This window comes from Patagioenas fasciata, chromosome 10, assembly GCF_037038585.1.
Source record: "Patagioenas fasciata isolate bPatFas1 chromosome 10, bPatFas1.hap1, whole genome shotgun sequence".
Lineage (NCBI taxonomy): Eukaryota > Metazoa > Chordata > Aves > Columbiformes > Columbidae > Patagioenas > Patagioenas fasciata.
In genome coordinates, this window is record NC_092529.1 from 4,328,220 (window position 1) to 4,349,733 (window position 21,514).

The following is a 21,514-nucleotide window of genomic DNA, read 5'->3' on the forward strand; positions in this document are numbered from 1 at the left end:
AGTCTGGCCAACACACGTGGGGACAGCCCTGATCGTACCTACTTATTACACCTCAACTATGAAAATACTGCAGCCTTTACATGGCAGGAGTATGAGACATTGTGAAAACCTGTGGTCCATGCAGCTGAGATTGCCCTAACTCCAGACACAAATGTCACCTGGCCATGGCAGAGGTGTCACAGAGCTGTACCCAGGATAACCTGGCAATGTGGTGGCTCAACAGGGCAGATCACCAGCCCAGCACCCCTCCCCATGGCTGCCTGATGCTGAGATGGGGACAACACTGGCCACTCCATCACATTCCCATGCCCCCTTGTCCCTACACAGTGACACCCACATTAGCAGATGTGCCTCCCTGTTTCCTCCCACCCCTCCGTACCTGCTGGGCTTGTCCCAGTCATCTTCACTGAAGCTTCCATCCATGTAGGGGTAATTTTTCCTGGGGTCCCCCGGGGGGGTGCTGCTCTTTTGCCTGCTGTGTCTCCACTCGTGTGGATGGAGTGCTATGCCCGCAGCCTGAGGTATGTATGTACCTAGGGAAGGCAAATAGGGTGGAGAGAGAGAGGGTAATACCTGGTCAGAAAACCCAAATGGAGTAAGTCACGCTGAGCCAGGAGGGCCTCCTTCCCCAGATCCCAAGCCTGAGGTGATACGGATTGCATACTGCTCCCATCTCAGGCATCCGACAGGTTGGTCTTCCCACCTCTTCTTGCTTTAACCAGGATCTTGTCATAAGGCGTCTCATTTCTCCTTTGCCCCTCCATTCCTGGCTAGTTTTGTGGTGTGGGTCAGGGATCCACAGACCTGTGACTACACACACCCACAGATGCAGATCCTGCCCCCAGCCAGCTCCAGCCATAGTTAACTGCTCCGTTTTCCACACTGAACCCAACAGAAATCGTGCTGTTGAAGCAACCACTTTTAAATACAGCGAGTCCTTCAAATGGTAAAGAGAAGATGCTGCCAAACCTCCCTCAGCATGCCCAGCCCCTTTCATTCTGAAGGATTTGGAGGCTTGATTTCTATTAGGAAAAAAAAATAAATCTTGATTCAAATTCTCAACTGTCTTTGGGACTTAATGGAAAGCACAACAAAAGTAATAGGATATAGAAGGATGGAAGCAAAGAAATGACATCCACAGCAGCCAGAAGCAACAGCCACCCTTCAAGAAGTGTGTTGGTGCTAAGGGTACCTGGTGGTGGCCATCAGCTCCACATGCCCTGCAGCGCTAAGTGAGGAGGAGCCCCGATCCCGAGAGCTGCCAGCCCATCCCCACAGCCAGCAGAGCCCTCCTGGGATCAGCCTTTGGGATCAGCTGGTGCAGAGACAGAAAACTGCTCCATGGACATGTGTGTGAAAAGCAAGGAACAGGCGGAAAAACTCTACTGGCCTCAGAGAAAGGGAGGCTCATCTATATCACGTTTGATAGGAGATCAATATGGACTGTTAGGATGAAATCAGGCAAGTTTTGCTATGTCTGCCCCCAAGGACTCCTCTGTACTGTGGCATCTTACTCTAGAGATGCAAATCCAACGTTACCATGTCATAAGATCCCCGGGTCTCAGGAGGAGCTGCCTGGACAGAAAGCTTCCAAAACAGAGCATTCCTCAGCAGTGTCAGTGCCATCTGCAGTGGAAATTCATTTCTTGAGTCCCCTGTCCACCTCCTGCTGCCCATTCAACGTTTCAGAGAAATCCTCACAGCCTTTCCAAGAAACATTGTACGCTTCCATCACACGCTGTGCCAAGCGAACAGGAAGAGGTAACGCAGAGACACATAATTAAGGGAGACTTGACCTCCCAAACAGCTAAGAGCGCTGGAAATACCCAAAGACAATGCCAGAACTTTCTTCGAAAATGCCAAGGCCTGTTATTTCACTTAGCTGAGTGTTTCCTCTGTGTGTTTTTAAAGGTTAGACTGCTCTGGAGAAAACCCCAGAAAAGTGCTTGTCAATACCTTACAGCAGTCAGGAGCGCTCGTCGCAGAACGAGGTCCCTGGGCACAGGTCCCTGCAGCAGATTTGGGCTGGGCACAGGGGGGCAGGGACCGCAGGGGTACCTGTGTGTGCAGGGCTGTCACCTGGGTGCCACCAATTTCGCCTCCTCCTTCCAGGCAGACAGGCTGGATCCCTGGGATCCAGAGCCACCTGGTGGCATGTTCCCACCAGGCCCAGCACAGCTCCCTTGCCCAAATCACATAGAATCATTTCAGTTGGAAGAGACGCTCAGGATCATCCAGTCCAGCCATAACCTAACCTAACTCTAGCACTAAACCGTGTCCCTAAGTACCTCATCTATGCACCTTTTAAACCCCTCCAGGGATGGTGACTCCACCCCTGCCCTGGGCAGCCTGTTCCAATGCCTGACAACCCTTCTCAGGAAAAATTTTTTCCTAATATCCAATCTAAACCTCCCCTGGCACGACTTGAGCCATTTCCTCTCATCCTATCACTTTCTACCTGGGAGAAGAGACCAACACTCTCCAACACAAATCCTTCCTTGCCCTGTTTCCTAAAGTCGTGGATGAACCTAAAAGCTATAAGGCTGCACAGCCCAATCTATAGTTCTCCATTTGGGGTGTCAAGTTCAGTCTCCAGACTCTGTGTATCCCTCAGGTCTCCCTGCATCCTGCCTTCCATGGCTGCCCCACAGGAGACCCTGCATGTTCCTGTCCCTACCTGCCAGCTTCCGTCTTCCCAGCCAGCACCGGCATGTCACCATACAGCCAAATGCAATTACCAGGGAAGACAAGAGAGCCCCTGAAGCCAAGTTGCAGTCTGTGGATGTTGGGCAACTTGGCATCAGCCCCGCTCCCTAGGGTTCTGTGCTCAATTACTCGTTCTCAATTTACCGGTAAAAGCAATCACTTTGCTAAATCCAGTGTCCAACTTGTGTTAACATTCAATTAGATGGAGAAGGATTGCAGCATTAGGAAGGCCAGGGGATGCCTCCATAATGAAGCCTCCAGTCCCAACTGCACTCCCAGATTAAGACCTCAGACCAACAGAGGCTGAAGACACAGACATGGTGGAAGAGACACAACCGCAGTGCTGTCCTCTGAACTTCTCCAAGTCAGAGCGCAGTGGGCACAGGTACACACCTCGCTCCGCACACTTAAGGTGCTTTGCAACACTGCTCCTGCATCATCCCTCCCTGTTTTCACATTCTGTTCCGAACAGCAGTCTTTTCACTGGTTTCCTTTTACAGCGGTGATTCAGGGTTTCAACATGGGCTAATACTAGCTTACGTCACTAAATCTGAACTGGAATAACTATTTTCCAGTGCTTTTCTCCAAGTAAAAATCTATTCCCATGACTAGAAAATCCTCCATCCCAATTCCGTATGTCTGCCAGAAGCCACAGCTGAATAAACCTGGCCTCGAAGACATGTGTTCATCTGATCACTCACTAGAGAGTTAGAGATACTTCTTGTAGTATTACCTTAATTATTTTGTTAAGTAAGCGCTTCTAGTCACAAGACATTCTTGCGGATTTTAAAACATCCTGAAGAGGATTAATATGTCCTACATGGCCTCTCTGGAGAATTAAAAGTGAGCTATGGACTCTGTAAGACATATGGAGAGTGAATATTTCCTCTGATTATGTGAATTATAAAGTACTGTAATGGTTTTGAAAACGCTGTGAACAGTATGATGCTGTATAAGCCAGAAGTAATGTGCCAATAAAAACCTAAAACACAGACACCAACCCCGAGCACCACATGAGTGCATCTTAAAATACATTTTGTTCCTTGCTGTAAGCGAGAAGCCATGCAAATGTGGTTAGACCACAGGCTTTGGCTCATGTTCAGTCTCCAGACAGGCTTGGAGGCTCTGCTTATCTTCGTCTTGGCCCAGAGGACCCTGAGAAAAGACAACCCTGGCTTACCTTGGCTTCCATACCCAGCATCAATGCCAGAGCCATCCCAGGACTCCATAGCACTGTCCACGCTAGGAATCGTGGTGGAGTATATCTCAGACAGCTTGCTAGTTTTCTGGGAGTCCGTCAGTTCATCTTCTGGGTCGCTCACTTCATTTATACTCCCCGTCTTCTTGGGATAGGGTTCTGAAACCAGAACATGTTGCTTTAGCAGGCACAAAGAGCAAGCCTGGCGGAAAGCCTTACACTGCCATGGGAGCAAGCCCATGGAATGTAGGGAGCAATGATGGGGGCTTGAGGATTCTCAAATATGAGAGAGTAGGGACCAAATCTCAGTTCACAAGAACATCTTCCTGTGCTTTTGGAAGCTTCCTCCAAACAGCCTGGCCCAGAGAAGTGTTGGCCCTTTCACACAACAGCCCAAAGCTTCTCTGCTCTCAGAGGGCCTAGAGCAGCATCCAGTAGGGGTGCTGGCTGCAAACTTTCCGTTACAAGCAGTTATTTTGATGTGATTCCAACAATGCAAGCTGGTCGCAAACTACTACAGCTGAAGTTACAGCCCCCTTCCAAGGTTGTCCAACCTTGTATCAATTCAAGGTTAATCACCGCCTCTCCAGAAGCTCCCATGCAGACTCATAACAACAGTGGAATCCCTGGGCCTGGTATTTTGAGGCTGAATTTCCCCTGATTAGTGGAAAATGGAAAGCTGAATGTGGATGATGAAGCTCAGACATTCCCTTTCATTATTTTAGTAATAACAGGCCCTTATTATCATTATATCAAATTCCATTTCAGGAAGAAGCTATGCAAGAAATAGTTTTTCAGCACAAGCATTTCTTTGTACTGAATATTTTAAAGTCCTTGTTGATTAGAGATGCTGTTAGCCATCCAGCCCCTGGATCTCCGATTCGCAGCGGCTGGGTTAAAAAGCCCTCTGAAAGTCTGCATTTGTCAATGAGGACAGATTATTTTACCAAACAAAGCCCAGTGTCCTGAAAGTCCCTGTTTTCTGAGTATTCAGAAGATTGCTCACCATGATTAACTCGAGATTACCTTGAAATTTCAATTACACCTGCTTCATTCTCAGAATGATTAACGAGTCTCCAACTGGCACTTGCATGTCAATTATTTCAGCGAGTGGCTGTGACAATGCTAATGTCAGCAGGGGGAAAAAAAGAGCATTTCAGAACATGGATCAAGACACTTGGCTGCAGGGAACAAGACTGGGGTTTCTTGAAGAGGAATCAATTTCCCTGTACTACCACAAAAAAACCAGACAGAAAACACTGGGTGTGGGAAGAGACAGAAATGCAGTCAGAATTCACCTGTTACTTGCTGAACTTCATGAAACAATCTCTGGTTGCAACTTTGAAGAAGTTGGGGAGAAAACTTTGCATGTTCCCTGGTTTTGCTGATGCTCCCCTCTCCATCCCCCAAAAAAGCGGCTTGTCCGTACTAAATACGCTACTGCTCTTTGATACTGCGTCCAGAGGAACAGCTTCACAGCCACAGGGAGCTTGGCAAGGAAATGAGAAGTGGATTTCTAGAGGGACAGTAGATGCTTTGAAAGATGATCTTAGGGCCCAGAACCAGGAAAAGGGGCATAAAAGATTTGTTGCCAATCACTTTCAAAAAGTTGAATTAAAGATTTTTTTTTCCATGGATTCTATAAGCTCAGAGTCCCCTTGCTCATTTTGGGGGGTTATATTTAAAAAACAAAACAAAACAAACCTGCACTCTTCTACTTTTAAAAACATCTTCTGCTTCACTTCTGTGTGAAACGCTCACACAGAGAATGGTGCCAATGGCACAAGGTGTCAATCTGAAAATAAATTATCATTTCCAATAAACCTGCTGTCTAATCTCTCCCCAGCACCACAGAGAGTTTGCCTTTTCAAAAATCCGCAAGCAAAAAAAGTCCATGTTTTTCCTCTATCCCCAGCCTTGCAGCTGACCACGCTGCCTTGTCTCACCTTCCCCAACACAAAAAGGTACAGCAGTACCTGCTCCATCACGCAGGGTCCTACATGGGGTGCACCTTCGCCCCCCCACCCCAAACCAGAGCCCTCAACTCACTCTCTGTTTGCTTCTTGATCTTCAGCGTGACCGTCTCTCCCGCCATCTGCAGCAGGTGAATGGCTTCGCTCAGCGGTTTGCCCTTGAGGCTCACGTTATTAATGGCCAATATCCGGTCACCGACGTGGATGGCTCCGGTTCTGGGGAGAAAAGGCGCCATTAGAAACCTTGGAGAAGCAATTTGCCTCTGCAAGTCATGTCATTAAGTTGTCGCTTGAAGCAATAGCATATTAACTCTCAGCGCTTTCAAATATGTCTTGGTTTCCCCTTGGTATGCTGTATACTCATGATTTCCTCTTTGTCACCATTACCAGGAATCCGGGTTCCCGTCCCATCTTCCCCCTGTGTATATACATAAACATATGCACAGGAACGTATGCAGTCCTCAGGTCCCAGGCCCCTCGGGGACTGATGCTGCAGACCAGCTTACAGTCAAAACTCTTCAAAGCAAGGGGGTCTGTGTGCTAAAGCACCAGTATTTCCAGCATGTGATGTTCATATTGATTGGAAGAAACGATGAGACAAACCTAGAAACCCATTAATTAAAAATAAAAATAAAATAGCCCAACACCCACAGATCATGTGTTCAAGCATGAGCTGAACCAGTTGCAGATCAGCTCACGATGTGTTTAAAGCTCACCCCTACACAGCTGCACCACTGTGACTTTCTCCATCAGGACCAGCATTCTGGAAGAGTTTCCCATGTTTTCAGCACAGGCACGTTACAGCACCGGCTTCTGCTCTCAGCTAAATAAATCCTTGGGCTTCAGCAACAGCCAGGGAAAAACCTAACAAGCTACTGCAATTCTCCTGCTCTGCTCCATCCATCCGTGTCTACCTCAGCACCGTGAGGTTTAGCGATCAGGAATCTGTGTGATCGAGCCAGGTGGAGATGCAAATCTGGACCCTAATATCTTTTTGTCGATGGCAAAGCGCCTCTCTCAGGTTACATCTCCAAATTGGACCACTGCTCCTGCAGGATTCGGATTTTACATACTGCCTCAGGCAAAAGATCTACTTGTCTTTCCCTGAAACGTGAAACTTTTGTAGGCACGCTGCTGTAAAACACGTACTACAAGGGCAGCAAGTCAGGAAATGCAGCCCAACAGCAGGCAGGACTGTTCAGTCTGCGGCTCCTGCTGCTGCTGAGATGCCTGGACAGTGGCACAGCCGAGCCAGGCAGCCACTAGATGTCTGTCTTGTCCCAACCAAACCAGTCTGAACAAGCCCCCAGGGAAAATCTGAGCATTCAAATAAATTACAGATCAAACTGGAATAGGAGTATTAGTCTTAAAAGTTTCGTTTACGTAGTAAAAAAATAAAATAAAAAAATAGAGCTTAACTGCTGGCCGTTTAAACATGATCCTTTGCTCGCTGCGGTGGTTCAGCATTCATGGGCCTCCCGCTGTAGCCCTGAGCCCAGCACAGGGACACATCTCCTACGCAAGACACCGGCCCAACCACCTGCCTCTGAACACGACTGCTCTGCAGAAACGGTGGAAGCGCAGGGAAAAACACAGGAACCATTAAAGAGAAAGGTCTCGTTCAGCCAGGTACTTTTCTTTAAGAGAGGGAAGTAAATCAAAGTCCAGTCCTCTCATCTGGCCATCTCCAGGCACCCCTGTGAGGACCAGCAGACAGAAGCCAAGTGGGAGAGGCAGAGAAAGCTGCTTCTAGCTAATGACCCTTGTGCCTCTCCATCATCACCGACAAGTACTTAATTCCCCTCAAACACAAATCAGCCCAAGGAGTGGAGTGCTCCATGTCACTTCTTGCTCAGAGGACATGTGCAAGAGCAGAACTGAGCAACAGGTAAGTCACAAGGTGGAAAAAGGTCTGCAGGCACTTCCCAGGAAGCACTGGAGAAGAGGTGGCTGCACACATGTAGTAGGGATTTTCTTGGCACATAGGCAGGGTCACCATCACTCCTCCCTCTGTCAAGACAAGTTGGTGCTGAGCACTCCTGGATAAAACTCTCCTGCAGCCACCCCCATTCTACTTGACCATGTGGCACTAGAGGAGTCTGGTCAGGCACTTTAAAATGCCAGCAATAACCCAAAATTGCTCTCAGAGAACCATCACTCCTCAACCAGAATTGAACAGTATGGTTCAGGCACATCACCAAGAAAAAGTTAACCAAGTCCCATGGTCCAGGTTAAAGCCACCAGCAGGCACTGAAGGAGCAGAAACACAAACTAATATGGGAGAGAGCCACCGCTTGACACCAGCCCGACAGCCTGAGCCTCTGTAGGTTTCTATAAGATCAGACATGTACAAGGAGAAAAACATTCAAGGTCAAGATAAAAACCCAAGTTGGATGAATCTGGAGCCTTTTCAGCTTAGATGGCCTGTCACCTGCTGTGACAGACGTGTGACAGATCCTAGAGGACACCTTGCCTTTCCCATTGCCGCAGCGCAGACCTTCCATCCTGCCTCTGTGAGAGCAGCCAGCGTGTTCCCGTTACCAGACACCAGGATCTGGTCCACCCCGTGCCACCACTGCTGAGACATGTCCTGTGCTCCAGCAAAAAGTCAGGCACAGATTTGGGTTAAATTCCTGTCCTTCGGAAACCTGTCCCACTCTTCAGAGCCTGGCTAATGCCACCTGTGACGCAGGGAAGGGTAGCGATGGCAGGAAAAGGACAAGTTAAAATAACACTGGGACCACCTCTCTTCCTTTGACAAGGTCAATCCACTCCCTTCTGTTGCTCCCAGGAGAAAAAAAATAACAGCATCTTTCCTGCAGGCAGCCTTCATCCTCACCCTCCCCGCAGCGAGACAAGGTTACCCAAAGAAGTCCCCATGCTGCTCTGTTCCCACGCTGCTCCTCCGCGCAGCCACCGTCATTTGTCACTCGGCCACAGTGAACATGCCGAACGGCTCCATTGCCCTTCTCAAAAGGCTTTTCGTTCTTTACTGCCTGCCAGCTCCTGATCAAAATTCAGTAGTACCGCAGCACTTGCCTGCGCAACGCTTCTGTGGAGCAGTCGCTGATGTGTATCTGAGTTCGCAGGAGGAACGGCAGCAGCATTACAAAGGGAACTGAGAGCAACAAGGGCACGAGACTGTCTTCTGACACCTGACAGCGTCCGGGCTTTCTGTCCTCACCCTCTCTCACGTTGGGCTGCAGGTACAGTGCAGAACTGCTATGCAGAAAAATCTCAGATCCTCTGTGGCTATTATTTTCTAGGGAAAAAGGCTGAATGCTACAGTGGCAAGCAGTGATATAAAATCCCCAGAGACAAGAATCACTAAGTCCATCCCTCTTCCATACTACTAGGGTGACACTGATGTTGTACTTTCTGTACCAAAGGAAAGCAATGGAAACGTGCAGCAGCAGAGTGTCGTGAGAGCTCGAGGAGCCCAATGCAGAAAGAGGCACTGAGCTGTTTTACAGCCCCGCTGAGTGTAGCTTTGTAACAGAAAAAAACAAATGGCCAGATCTGCAGTCAAAATGTCCCCAAGGTCTAGCACTTTCCACCTATTTCTTCAGGGTTTTTTTGCTGCTGTTCTCCCTGTCAGGAAGCACAGGGTAAAGCAACCCTACGAGAAGCATGAGTCAGGGCTGCTGAAATGATCTATTTACACGTCACAGCTACCGTATAGACAGATTAATTAAAATACAGTGTATGACTCAGTTCCACCTTATATTCTCAGCAAAGTCCTGATCCTTTAAATCCTACATGTGCACATACATTCAGACACAGGAACAAACACAGTCACCCTCTCCAGTTGCTGAAGGTAAATCTGCACCTACACGTCTGCTGCTTGAGGCACACCAGCCCTGCACTGAGATACATCCACCCGCAACACACTAAGCAACCAGCTAGAACAGGTCAGAAAACTCCCGAATTTCTGTGGTTTCAGCAGCACACACCGCTGTCGTGGTTGTAAGACACAGTTCAGCAATAGGCAAGTCCTGGATCGAAGTCTATGGTGGTTTTGTGGGCAGGCTGGGCAATCTCCCCACATAGCATGTGCTCAGTAAATCACAGACCAGGAAGCGCCTCTGTGGAAAAGGGGCAGATAAACACATTTTCCTGACTGCTGATTCAACTGACACACTGGATGTGATGTTTCCAGAAGGGTCCTGCTTTGAGCCTCTCTCATTGCGGTGTCAGCTCAGTCCCAGCCACCCCACAGCTCCTGCACGTGGGTCTGCAGAACCAGAACAACAGGGCTGTCCCTGCTCCGCAGGGCTTGGTACCTTCATAGCACCGTTCCTTTTTAGCAGACTAAAACACCAAAGAACAGTTAATGACAGCAGAGGAAATTTTTCAAAGTTCAAGGTCCCTTCCTATATCAGTTCAACCCCTCTGCCCCCAAACCTCACCTTTCTGCCAGCCCTCGTTTAGTCAAGCCTGAGATGACAATGGGATCGAAAGGTTCCTCTGTCCCGGAGATGGTTATTCCCAAGGGGCCACCGTATCGCTTCAGTTCCACTGTGTAGATAATAGCACCGGTTGTCTCCTGCTCATCTGAAAGAGAAAAGAGGAATGCTGAATTTTTTAATTAGCCGTATAAAGGAGGTCATAGGAAAGACTTGCAACATTTAGAAGCAAAAGCCTGAGGTCTCCAGCCACGCTCATACAAAATAGGATTTTAACCATTCCCTATTTAAGGGCAGAATAACAAAAATAGAATATAATCAATTGGAAAGTGATGACCAGACAGGCAGCAGCCCTTATCGTTGTTGGTTTGCACTACCTATTGGGAAATGTCATTACAGTGGATAGGCACAAGTTTGCATCAGGATTTCTGTACCAGAGTTATCTTCATCCTTCCTAATCTTCAATTTGACCAGGTCTTCACATTGCCTTAAAATCTGCACAGCATCCTCCATTGAGCAGTTGTCGAGTCGGATGTTATCAATGGCTAACAGCTTGTCTCCCGGCTCCAAAGTTCCAGTTCTGTGTGGAAAGGAAAAGAAAACTAAAAGTACATTTGTATTTGCCTTTGAGATCCTGTGACGTGTTCAGCCCTGCCATGGCGATGACAATATTCACTTTTTATTGCCCTTCATCTTTCCTGGGAAACAACCATGAATGGAGTTGGGAATAATTACAACTTAAAGAGAGGAAACTTGTGCAGAGGGTGCATCAACACAGAACAAGGGGGAAAATTAGATATACAGGCTGCGTAACCTACAGCACTGAAAAATGCCTGATGTTTAACTGACGGATATTCTACCTTTTATGGAAACTCCTGTATGAGCACTTATAGAAATGAGCCCTCTGGCAGCACTAAATTCCTCTGAAAGCCTTGCTATGAGGTGTTGAGATCAGAGGTGAAGTCAATAAATGCTGAGTTATTTGCACAGCTCTCCACCGGTGCCCACAATTCACTCACCTGAGCAGGAGCTGAGACAGAGTAAACTACCTGATGAGCCACAGCACCTTATGGGATATAAGAAGCCCTTTACCACATGCCCTTTAATGCTAAACATCCATCTCCTATGGAGTTAGCAGACCTGTGAATCGGTGCCCCAGCCACCTTCTCCATTAGCTCAACTCTACTTGCTTCAATACAGATAATTTCTATCGCAAACCCTATCGTGGTCTAAGACAAACCTCTAGTTTGAAATCTCCTTGGATGCTGCCAAAATTCAGACCCAAACATAATACTGCTGCTTGGGCTTCATTCTACCACTCATTACAGGGCTGGACATTTTGCGATGGGTTTGGCAGATGGGGAATCCTGCACTCACCTGTGTGCTACGCTCCCCTTCTTGATATCGGAGATGATCAAAGGCTCCCCAGGCTTTCTGCTTGCAGCTGCAAAAGAGACACACGGGTAAAAAGCTTGGTATTGAGTCTGCTCTCTAGGACAGGGGTGGTTAATGGGGAGAAGGAGTTGTAAAGAAAGGGAGTTTATATCCCTTTGACAAAATGATGCTTCACACTCAAACTCTGGAAGCCATATTGGGAAAAAAAAAAATTGAAACCCTGTTTTGGTGGCCTTTTGCCCAAGTTACCTACCTGCTGCCTTTTGTCTCCTCCTGAAGGGCGTCCAGCAGCAAAGGGTGTGATTGCCCCATCCCAGCACTGTTAAACACCCACTCACCCACGTCTCTGATGCGAGACAGCAAGTGGCAATGGCTATGGTGGCAGCCGGACATCAGCCCTGCTGCCAAGGGAGCACCCAGCTCAGCGCCGGGGTTAATACAGGCATTTCTGTGATCTTGAAGTATAGTGGGCTGGGAAGTTTTCCAGATGGAAAATAACCCAAGAAGAATTAGATAAAACAGTTTTCCAGCTGGTTCAGCTGCCCCAGCCACTTCATCACACAACAGGATAAATCAGGGCTGGTCCCAGTGCTGAAGCTGGAAGGGATCACTTTCAACTTTTCTCTCCTGCCTGGCCCCGATAACTTTTTCAGCTCATGAGAGATGCGAGTACACATCTCTGGGAGCATTTGCATTTTCAAATTTGCCTGTAAGACCTGCTGCTCTCTTGAGAAACCCAAGTGAGATCTATGACTCAAACCCCTCCTGACCTCCCTGCCACCCGCACACCAAACACACACCAAGAGTGTCCCTTTCACCCCGGGTCACTCCCTCCTGCCTTGCTGTGGGAATTGCATCGTCTCATTTAAAGCTGACAGAGCTTCTCAGCAAAAGCTGCGTGGGAAGGAAGAAACTTGCAGCGTCTGAACACATCAGATGCAGGTCAGAGGTTAAAATATCTGTGATGCATGTGGCACCGAGGACGCAGAGATCCACCTGCCTGAACAGCAGTTAGAGAGCACTGCAGAGACTCAGACATCAAGGAGTAAGTGCTTCCTCTTAGCAACCTCTCCACTCTAGTTTTTCCTGGTTTTTATTTTCATTTATGAGATTTTACAACATATGTACTGACCTGTCACCTTTAAGGATACTATCTCTCAGATGTAACTAAACCTCCTGTACTGAACAGAGCAAAAACACAGCCAATTTCAGTCATAGCAGGGCTGAGTATAGAAGTTAGGTCAGACCAGGACTGATTTTATAATAGTCAGATATATTTGTGGCTGAGACAGGTGCACAATGTGCTGGTCCGAGCAGTGGTGATGGGAGACCCTGTTAGCACAGCCGGGGCCCTGGGTCGGGCTGACATCGCTGCATGTTTAATCACTCCCTAGCCTGGTTCTGTCAAAGCGATCCAGGTTAGCAAAAATACTTTTCAATGCAAGGTTTGTTTACTAGTTTCAAAGCAAAGGTGGCGTGACAGAAAGAGGTTAGGGCAGATCTCCATAGTCCTGGTGGTGGGTTATAGTATTCAGTATAGTTATTTCTCTCCAGAGGACACTGTCTTGGTAACTTGTTTGCTCCAGGAAGACACAGTTCTGGTGTCCAGCCTTGCCTCTGGGTCTTGCTTTCCCATCTATAAAAGGAAGACAGCAGCAAAGGGAGTCGAGAGAGGAGATGGATGGAGAGACGGAGGCAGAAGCTGCTGTGCAGGAGCCCAGGCTCGCTCTCGGCCACCGCTCTGGCTGTGACCTCATCTGCCGGGGCAAACCTCTTCAGGAGGGAAGTAGGCTCTTTTTCAGACACATTTGTATTTTTGGTAGCTTTACCAGTACCAAAGAGAGTTTAAATCTGCTCCAGTGGCCCAGAGAAAGCTCCATAAATCAACAGCTGGTGAAGGTAAAAGCGTGGGGTGGGGGAGAAACTCTCAACGAAAACACTGCTTGGCCGTGGTGACAGGGCAGTGATAAAAAAAGTGAATTGATCAATACTGTTATTTACTTTTTATAAATTGCTTTCAGTCTCTTGCCACCTCTGCTGCGATTCTGGCTCACTTGGTGTTTACTCTGTGATGGATGATGAGGCCAGAAACACATGTCCGGTTTGTGTTTTTAATAGAATGCATAATGACTTGAATCGGTAAATTATTCCCCTCCAAGGAGCACGAGCACATATCTCACACGCATCAACGCTTCAACCCGTCATAAATGCCCTTCGTTATTGACCAAGCCAAAGCAGCACCTGCCAACGTGTAATTAAAAAAACTGTAATAATGCCATAAGAATATATTTTAGAAAGCAGGCATTTATAAAGGGGAAAAAAAACAAACAAAATCAGAAACGCAATAATCTTGGGATAACTAAGGAACGAGAAGAGGAATAAAAGCAAACAGAATCTATTACAAGAAGCAGCAGTGAAAACCAAATCCCCAGCACCCAGCCTTTTCCTCTATCATTCATTAGTTTTAGCAGCAGGCGCATATATTATCAGTCCCTCCAGCAGGATATTTATCACACTGTAGATCTTTCCTTTCACAATCTCCAGGTAGCAAACCAGGATAGAATATCCCACTTCGGTGAAAGCAGCAGAGTGAATCAGCTGCAAATCTCAGTGGAAGCTGCGATGCTGGTGAGGGGATACAGCAGGAGACTGATGGCAGGGCCCAGGTTAAGCCAGCACCAGCAAAGCTGGAGCTGCTCAGCCCACAGATCCATCTTCTCGCTAGGACAGTGATTACACTGCTTAAGCAACTAAATCGAAGTTATCTATCTATCCAAATCCCGTTTTTATCGCCTGCAAGCAGATATACTACCTACTCCTTATCTGCAGTACTTCACGCCAAGGGCACAGGAATTGATTTGTTAAGATATATAAAGGTAATTTGATAAACGTGCTATATAAAGCATTAATGCATATCTAAAATGAATGGTAATTTCAATATCTGTTTAAAAAGCTATAAGAAAAGACCTATACCCTGCAGCAAATTTCACAACTAGACCTTGGAGAGGATATTTGAGACAGACGAAAAAAAAACCCAACAAACACCACCAGACCACACGCACAAAATGGCCACACACCAACCACAAAAAGCAATCTTTTGTGTAATCAACTATCATTTTCCAGAGGCTAATAACAAATCCATATCTTATTTTAAGAGGTCAGGTATTGAACATACAAGAATACACAACTATTAGCTTCTCGCTGCTGGAGATTTTAATTTGTAAGAGATTTACAGAAAACCTACAAAGGCGTAACTGTATCATTAGAACTGAATGCAGGCAGCAACATCAGAGCACTTAAGGCGCGTGCTCTGCTAATGGAGATGAGTAGTTCAGGCTAACAAGAGCCGAATCTTCACATCCCTGTGTCAAAAACCTCAGTTTGCACTGAGTCTTTGCATCCTCACCATTCCGAGCACCTCAGAGGTCTCTGCAAACAGTTGAGCTCCACAGCCCACCCAGCTCTCTGAACCTCATAGAGCAGCAAGGAGAGCACGCTTTGCTCTTAAAGGACAGAATGCTTTGCTCTTCAGGCAGAGCAGTTTTTCTACATACAAATGCAGCTTCTTCCTGGGACAGAACCCGAGGCACTGGAGGATGGAGAAAACCAGGGTGATTTTGCTGGCTCCTTGTCCTGTCACCCCCTGGACAAAGCGCAAGGAAGCAGCACACACAAGGCAGCTTTGGTGTTTTGCTTTGCTAATTTTCATTTAGCAAATGTAGGAGACTGAAATGAAACTTCAGGGCATCGTGCCACAGAAATACAAAGCGGAATCAGTGAGAGTCTCACCCCTCGGATTTCCTGCTCATCCTTCAGGGAATGGAAGGGGACATAACACTATATGCATATATTTCCATCACGCATCTTAATTTCCTGCATCCCCCTGCTATGCTGTGTTGGAGCAGGGGGAATAAACCCACCTGCACGCACAGATCGCAACCAGGGGCTCACCTGGCCCAAGCATTCTCCTTCTAGAAAACCTTGAGACCTCGGCAACGAAATGTCCTCAGCAAACATCTGCCCCTCGCCAGCAGCAATTGCAGACGCCCCATGTTCATCCCAGACCTGTCAGTGCCTGCCCTCCTCACACAAAAACCTCCTGCTCTTCAGCCCTTTTATGAACCTTTCCAGCAGATTGATGGTTCCTCCCACAGTCAGCTCCATTACATGAATTCGTCCAACGCATCCATCAAGAATCCTGCTCTCCCCACTTAGCCCATCTCCCAATTAGCTCTGAGAGCCACAGCACTGCAAGGACTTGATCAGTTTTATTTCCTCCAATGAGGTCAGAACACTTTCTGCCTGTGTAAGAAGGCAGCAGAGGAATTAACTACAGATGAATCTGCTGAAGCTCAGGTAAAACTCAACGAAAGCAACGATCTTTCATCAACACTGTAGCTGGACCACCAAGTTTATGGACAAACCCAATTCTGTGGTCACAACAGTGCAGGGGGATCTTCTGCTGACCCCTCTGGCTTGTCATCTATTTAACCTGCCCAAGTTCTACGGAATAGGGAACAGGAATCGAACGTGGGAGGCCAGTAAGCCAAGTCCTCTGCTATAAAACAGTAGTTACACACTTTTTCCTTGTCAGAAGGAGAGCTGTAAAAGCTGCTTCTAGATCTAGACAAGCATCCAAATTAGCAGAACCAGGAGAAACTGAACAAAACAGAGTTATTTTTACCTCTTTTCTCTTGCATCACACTCCTGCATGCACATCATGTCCCTGCAGGAGGTACCATAAGGCTGCTTGCTTTGGTTTCAATGTTTGGTATATTTATCTGCCCAGTCAGAGGCAGAGTGACAAAGTGATGATCTAATTTGCTAAGGATCATGTGGACATAGGCTTATCCAGACTAATATATGAAAACAGAATTAGAATTCAACTAGCATTTCATCCTTGCCACCGCATTTTCTGGCTGGCTTTTTGCTCCAGTTGTAAATATAATTTTGGCTTTGATTCAGCAAAGGACTGAAATACATCTTAAGTTTATGCATATGGATTACTTCAACAATGTGCTGCAAACGTGTTCAACAATCAAAAATCTATTATAATGTTAAAAAATTGCTTTGTAGTTAAATAATGGGTATCTAACTATTTAAAACCCAGGGGTTAGTTTCTTTTTATTTGGAAGTGATTTCCAAAAAGTGTGTGAAATCAATTCTCTAAACAAATTTCAAATGAAAATATTTTCAACATAAAAGTACATTTGAAGTGTAAATGCACACCTGAAGAAGGTCCCATTTAAGTGAGACTCCACAATAACAACTGGAGAGCAAAACAGAACCTGGGAGTTGCTGGCAAAAACTAAGCTTAGAAGCTGAAATGAGGCGAAACCCCTGTTCAAGCCAGCAGTTTTTGCTCCCTGATCCATCATCCTGGGTTGCTACCTGCGATGGCGATGCCAACGCAGCGGGCTGGGCTGCTGCACCGTGCCCCACTCCCCCCACTGAAATGTCCTTACGGGCACCCCGCTGCTTTCTGAAAGCACTTTGATGTGTTCAGATAGTAATTGCTACCAAGCTAAATGTTAAATACTGTGCTGCTATTTCTCAGGATTATCCTTTTGGCACAAATAGGGGAAGCTGGCAAGAATGAGAAGAAATAACACAGGGCGCAAAGTCGTCACCCTGTCGATGTTCGAGTCACTCCTGAGAATCAACCCACTTAGACCAGAACACCTCCAATTAACTCACTGACTAATGCTGTAAATGCCAAGAGGTAATTATAAATTGCTTATCTATTTTAATGAAACCTCTTTTTACAGTGTCCCTAGCAACTGCATTCCCCAGACACAGCTGGGTCCACGCTCCCGGGAGCTCAGACTCAAGATCCCATTACTGCAGTCTCACAAGTTTCTCTGTTTCAGCTGAGAGGTGGCGGCAGCCTCTGGGCACAGTAAATCTGAGATGATTCAACTCCATTTACCCAGCAGGGAAAGTGGGATGAGTGACGCAAGACCTGCTCGTATTTCATAAATGAAATGTTAACTGATGCAAGGCGTAACAAGACCCCTGGCCAGCCAGAAATTTGGCATGGATCTGCCTGTATCATCCCCTTACAGCATCCCCTCCAAAGAAGCCAAAAGGTCTTTAAATGAAAAACATGCTTCAGAAGAGAAACAAAGATAATTAGAGAGAAACAGAAAAGAGAGAGGAGAAAGAAAAAGGTTTATGTCCTCTCGGCGCCCATCAAATCGTGGCACAGGATCTCCTCTTCCATGGTTGGGGTTAGTCAATGCAAGAGCTGCTGGCAAACCCTGCCCAGCACCTTCTCCTGTCACTAAAGCGCCTTCCCCCCACCTCTAGGACCACCCATCCTTTTCATCCTCCTCCTCCTCTCTACCCTTCAAGCTGTGGGTTCACCTCACTCTTGCTTTATTCCCTCCACCCTCCCCTGCAAAAGTCCCACAAGACCCAGACAGGAACATAATACGAATGTGAGCAAGGAAATAAAAATAATATTACTAATAATATACTATACTGTAAGTCCGTGGCACAGACCAGCTCATCATTTCAGATGTAGAATGAGAGGAAATGGCCTCAAGTTGCACCAGGGAAAGTTCAGATTGGATATTAGGAAAAACTTATTCATAGAAAGAGTTGTCAGGCATTGGAACAGGCTGCCCAGGGAAACAGTTGAGTCACCATCCCTGGAGGGATTTAAAAGACATGTAGATGAAGTTCTTAGGGACATGGTTTAGTGCCAGAGTTAGGTTATGGTTGGACTCAATGATCTTGATGGTCTCTTACAACCAAAATGATTCTATGATCCTTTGCTCCAACCCTTCCTGCAGCTGCTTTTCTCTGTGGCAGGTAGGGACCACACATCTAATTCAATTTGGGATCAATCACAAGCACTGCGAGCACTGTCAGGAATCCCCACAGAATCTTCTCTCTCTCCGCTGGGCCTCTCTGATGTGCCAGGGTGGAAAAGCAGCGGCTCTTGCAACTGCAAGCACAAGTCTGAGCAATACTTACAGCTAATTGTAATTCCAAGCTCTACACCCCTTTTCTTGGGCAATTTAACATGGAAAGTACCGCTGCTGGGTATGACAGACTCTATAAAACCAAAAAGAGACAAAAAAGGAAACAGGAGAAAAGAGTGAGTTTTCAGTTGAATGGATGGTTTCTTTGGAACCAAGAAAAACAAGCCCATAAAATCCAGTTTTATTGATTCAAATAAGGTTGCTATTTGAGGTCCTGCAGACTTCAGGTTAAAATTTGGATTCTGATTAAAAATACATGCTCTGAATGTCAAGCAAAGTGCTCATACCATGCTTTATTTCAAGACTGAGGCAGCTGTCAATGTAAAAGGAAAAGCTTTTTGGTTTCTGGGGTTTTTTTGTAATACCGAGCTGCACATTAGCCCCAGCCAATAGCTTTGGCTTCCTCCTTGCTTTCAAGGCCATAAATTAACATCAATATTATTCATAGTAATGGGGGCAAATAATACTCCTTACAGCCAAGTGGCAAGAACAAGGCACTTATGAAGGGATCAGAAGAAGGACCCTCCATCTTAGTGCATATTAGAGAACAAGAAATGGAAAAGGTCCTTACACGGTCCTCTTGCTCTTCCCTCTGAGCTCTAGCAAATAACTCATGTATTTGTGTGAATACACCCCCTCCTATGGGTTAGTAAAGGCCCTGGCAGAGTCCTGCTGGCAGCGAGGAGCAGAAATTCCTTTGGCAACGTACCTGCGACGTCAAATTCGATCTCGAGCACCACTTTGTTCGTGAGCGCAGCATCACGCAAAAGCTGATTAGCTTCCTCCATGGTCCCGTCCTCAGTCGCAATGCCGTTGATAGAAAGGACTCTGTCTCCTACTTGCAGCAGCCCACACCTGCAGTTCATGTTGGGAAAAGAGGGGAAGGGGACAAGGAGACAGAAGAAAGGAGAAAAACAACCCCACAACCAGCCGTGAGTTACTTTTGCCAGGGAAATCTATTACTACACACAGAGTAGAGACAAATCTGCAGAAGTGGCCCCAAAGACAAGATAAGTCATTCTGCACTGCCCATCCCAGTGCTGAGCGCCCCTAGAAGGTCACAAGGCAGAAAACCCTGGTGGTTTGCTTAAATTCAGACATACTTTGCATTTTGGTTGTACTTCCTGCAACTTCCAGGAAGAAAAAAAAGGTAGCGCTCACCTTCCTGAAAGCCAACACCATGGCCAACTGGTGCATAAGTGCAAGGGCACGTGGTCTCCTACCCTATATAACGGTATATGGCTCTTTCCACGTGCTTGCACCCTCTGAAACCCAAGCTAATGGCACTGAAAATTGCCTCTGTTTAATACATGGCTAATACTGACTGAAGCTACAATCCAATGAACTCCCTGAAACATCTCAGCAAATTAGATAATCATTTATCCCTTGTAATTGCATTTCTGGAAGCCGAACGTACATGGATACTGCTTAACTGCCTTGAAAGGTCAATATTATTCCCACACGATATCCTGCCAGTACAACTGGCACTTCGGGGTTTTTGGTTTAGACGTGCGTTCTTCAAGAGCACAGATCAGCAGGTTTTTTTACTTTGGAAGAAAAACAACGATGGCAAGGCTATGTTGGAGATAAACTGCTGAAGTATGGCTTTTCTCTTGGGCCCTCTCTCTATTTCTGAGCAAGTTTTTTTTCACACACGAACCACCACATCCAAAATGCAGCCCCCCCTCCATCTAACACCAGCAAGACAACCTTCTGTGTTACTGAACTAGCCCATGTCTCTACAAAAATCAAGAGTGCAGCATTCCCCACAACTGGCCACGGGCAGTGGGTTGCTCATCCTCCTCATCCTTCATCAGTTGTTCGCTATAACCACGTCTTTCCAGATTTTCTGCTCACATCTGTAAGGCTGTCCACTTGAGCAGAGCTTGAGAAACCATTCCTTGTCCATCATTAACATAAGCTACAGAGGGGTCTCCAGAATGGGTCAAGGGTTATGGGAACAAGTCTAAGGTTCACCTCTACATTTGTAGTTATTTTACCACAAAGATTTCCCAGAAGACATCAACTATCCTGTTTTGAGCCTTCTCCAAAGAATCTTTATTCCCTTGCTCTTTAAGGATCAAGCACATCCTTTGCCCTCTCCTTTCTAGATGTCACCCTCCACCGATATTTCATGGAAGACAGCTTGGTTTTTTACTAATCCTTCTACCCACTCTTCATCACTCACACCCAATCCAGTTTTAAGAAAACATGGTACTGCAGCTTCTGGCCACATGAAGATAACATCAAAAGCAAGGGACACTGGCTGTATTATTCACCTCCAAACAACAGGACATATATGAAAGGCCAGGTTATCAAGAAAAAATACACACATTCAAAAGAAATGCACAAGCACAACAGTTTTTGCCAGTGGCCCATCAAAAGCAGAGATAGGAGCAAATTTGGAGAGAGCCCAGGGAGGTTATTTTACTGGTAGGAAGGTATTAAACTTGCAGTTTATTTATGCTGCTGCCTGAGTTCATGCCACCCATGGAAAAATGCTGGTTATTTTATGGTATGTAAATTCAGAAGTGTTTGTTCAAGGAGACTTGGATTAGGACAGACAACTCTATGGTGTACAAATGAATCCAACCTTGCGAATAAATTGCATCAAGTTTAATTACGGTCCTTTACTGGACTTGTGGCTCTGCAGCCACATAGTTGTGCTTGGAAATATCAGCTTATAAATATGAAGATGGCAAGGAGTATGACAGAGATGCCTCCTCCAGCACCAAGACCTCTTGCTATGGTCAGAGTGCACCTTTTGGAAAGGAAGGGTCAACACCAGCATCACACAGACATCACTTTGTCATTTCAAGGTCTCACAAGGACACAGTTCATTTTGGC

General features: G+C 46.5%; 1 protein-coding gene across 9 annotated transcripts in view; it reads right to left on the minus strand.

Annotated features, from left to right (window-relative positions):
* Positions 1-21,514, minus strand: part of GRIP2 (glutamate receptor interacting protein 2) — a 260,711-nt gene that overhangs the window by 12,499 nt on the left and 226,698 nt on the right. For all 9 annotated transcript variants that reach the window (XM_071812943.1, XM_071812946.1, XM_071812945.1 and 6 more), the window contains exons 13-20: positions 19,377-19,522; positions 18,660-18,740; positions 11,661-11,727; positions 10,718-10,863; positions 10,287-10,431; positions 5,954-6,093; positions 3,887-4,063; positions 380-533 (exon numbers count right to left, since the gene is read on the minus strand). In XM_071812943.1, the coding sequence (XP_071669044.1) occupies positions 380-533; positions 3,887-4,063; positions 5,954-6,093; positions 10,287-10,431; positions 10,718-10,863; positions 11,661-11,727; positions 18,660-18,740; positions 19,377-19,522 (1,056 nt within the window). The remainder of the gene's footprint in view (positions 1-379; positions 534-3,886; positions 4,064-5,953; positions 6,094-10,286; positions 10,432-10,717; positions 10,864-11,660; positions 11,728-18,659; positions 18,741-19,376; positions 19,523-21,514) is intronic.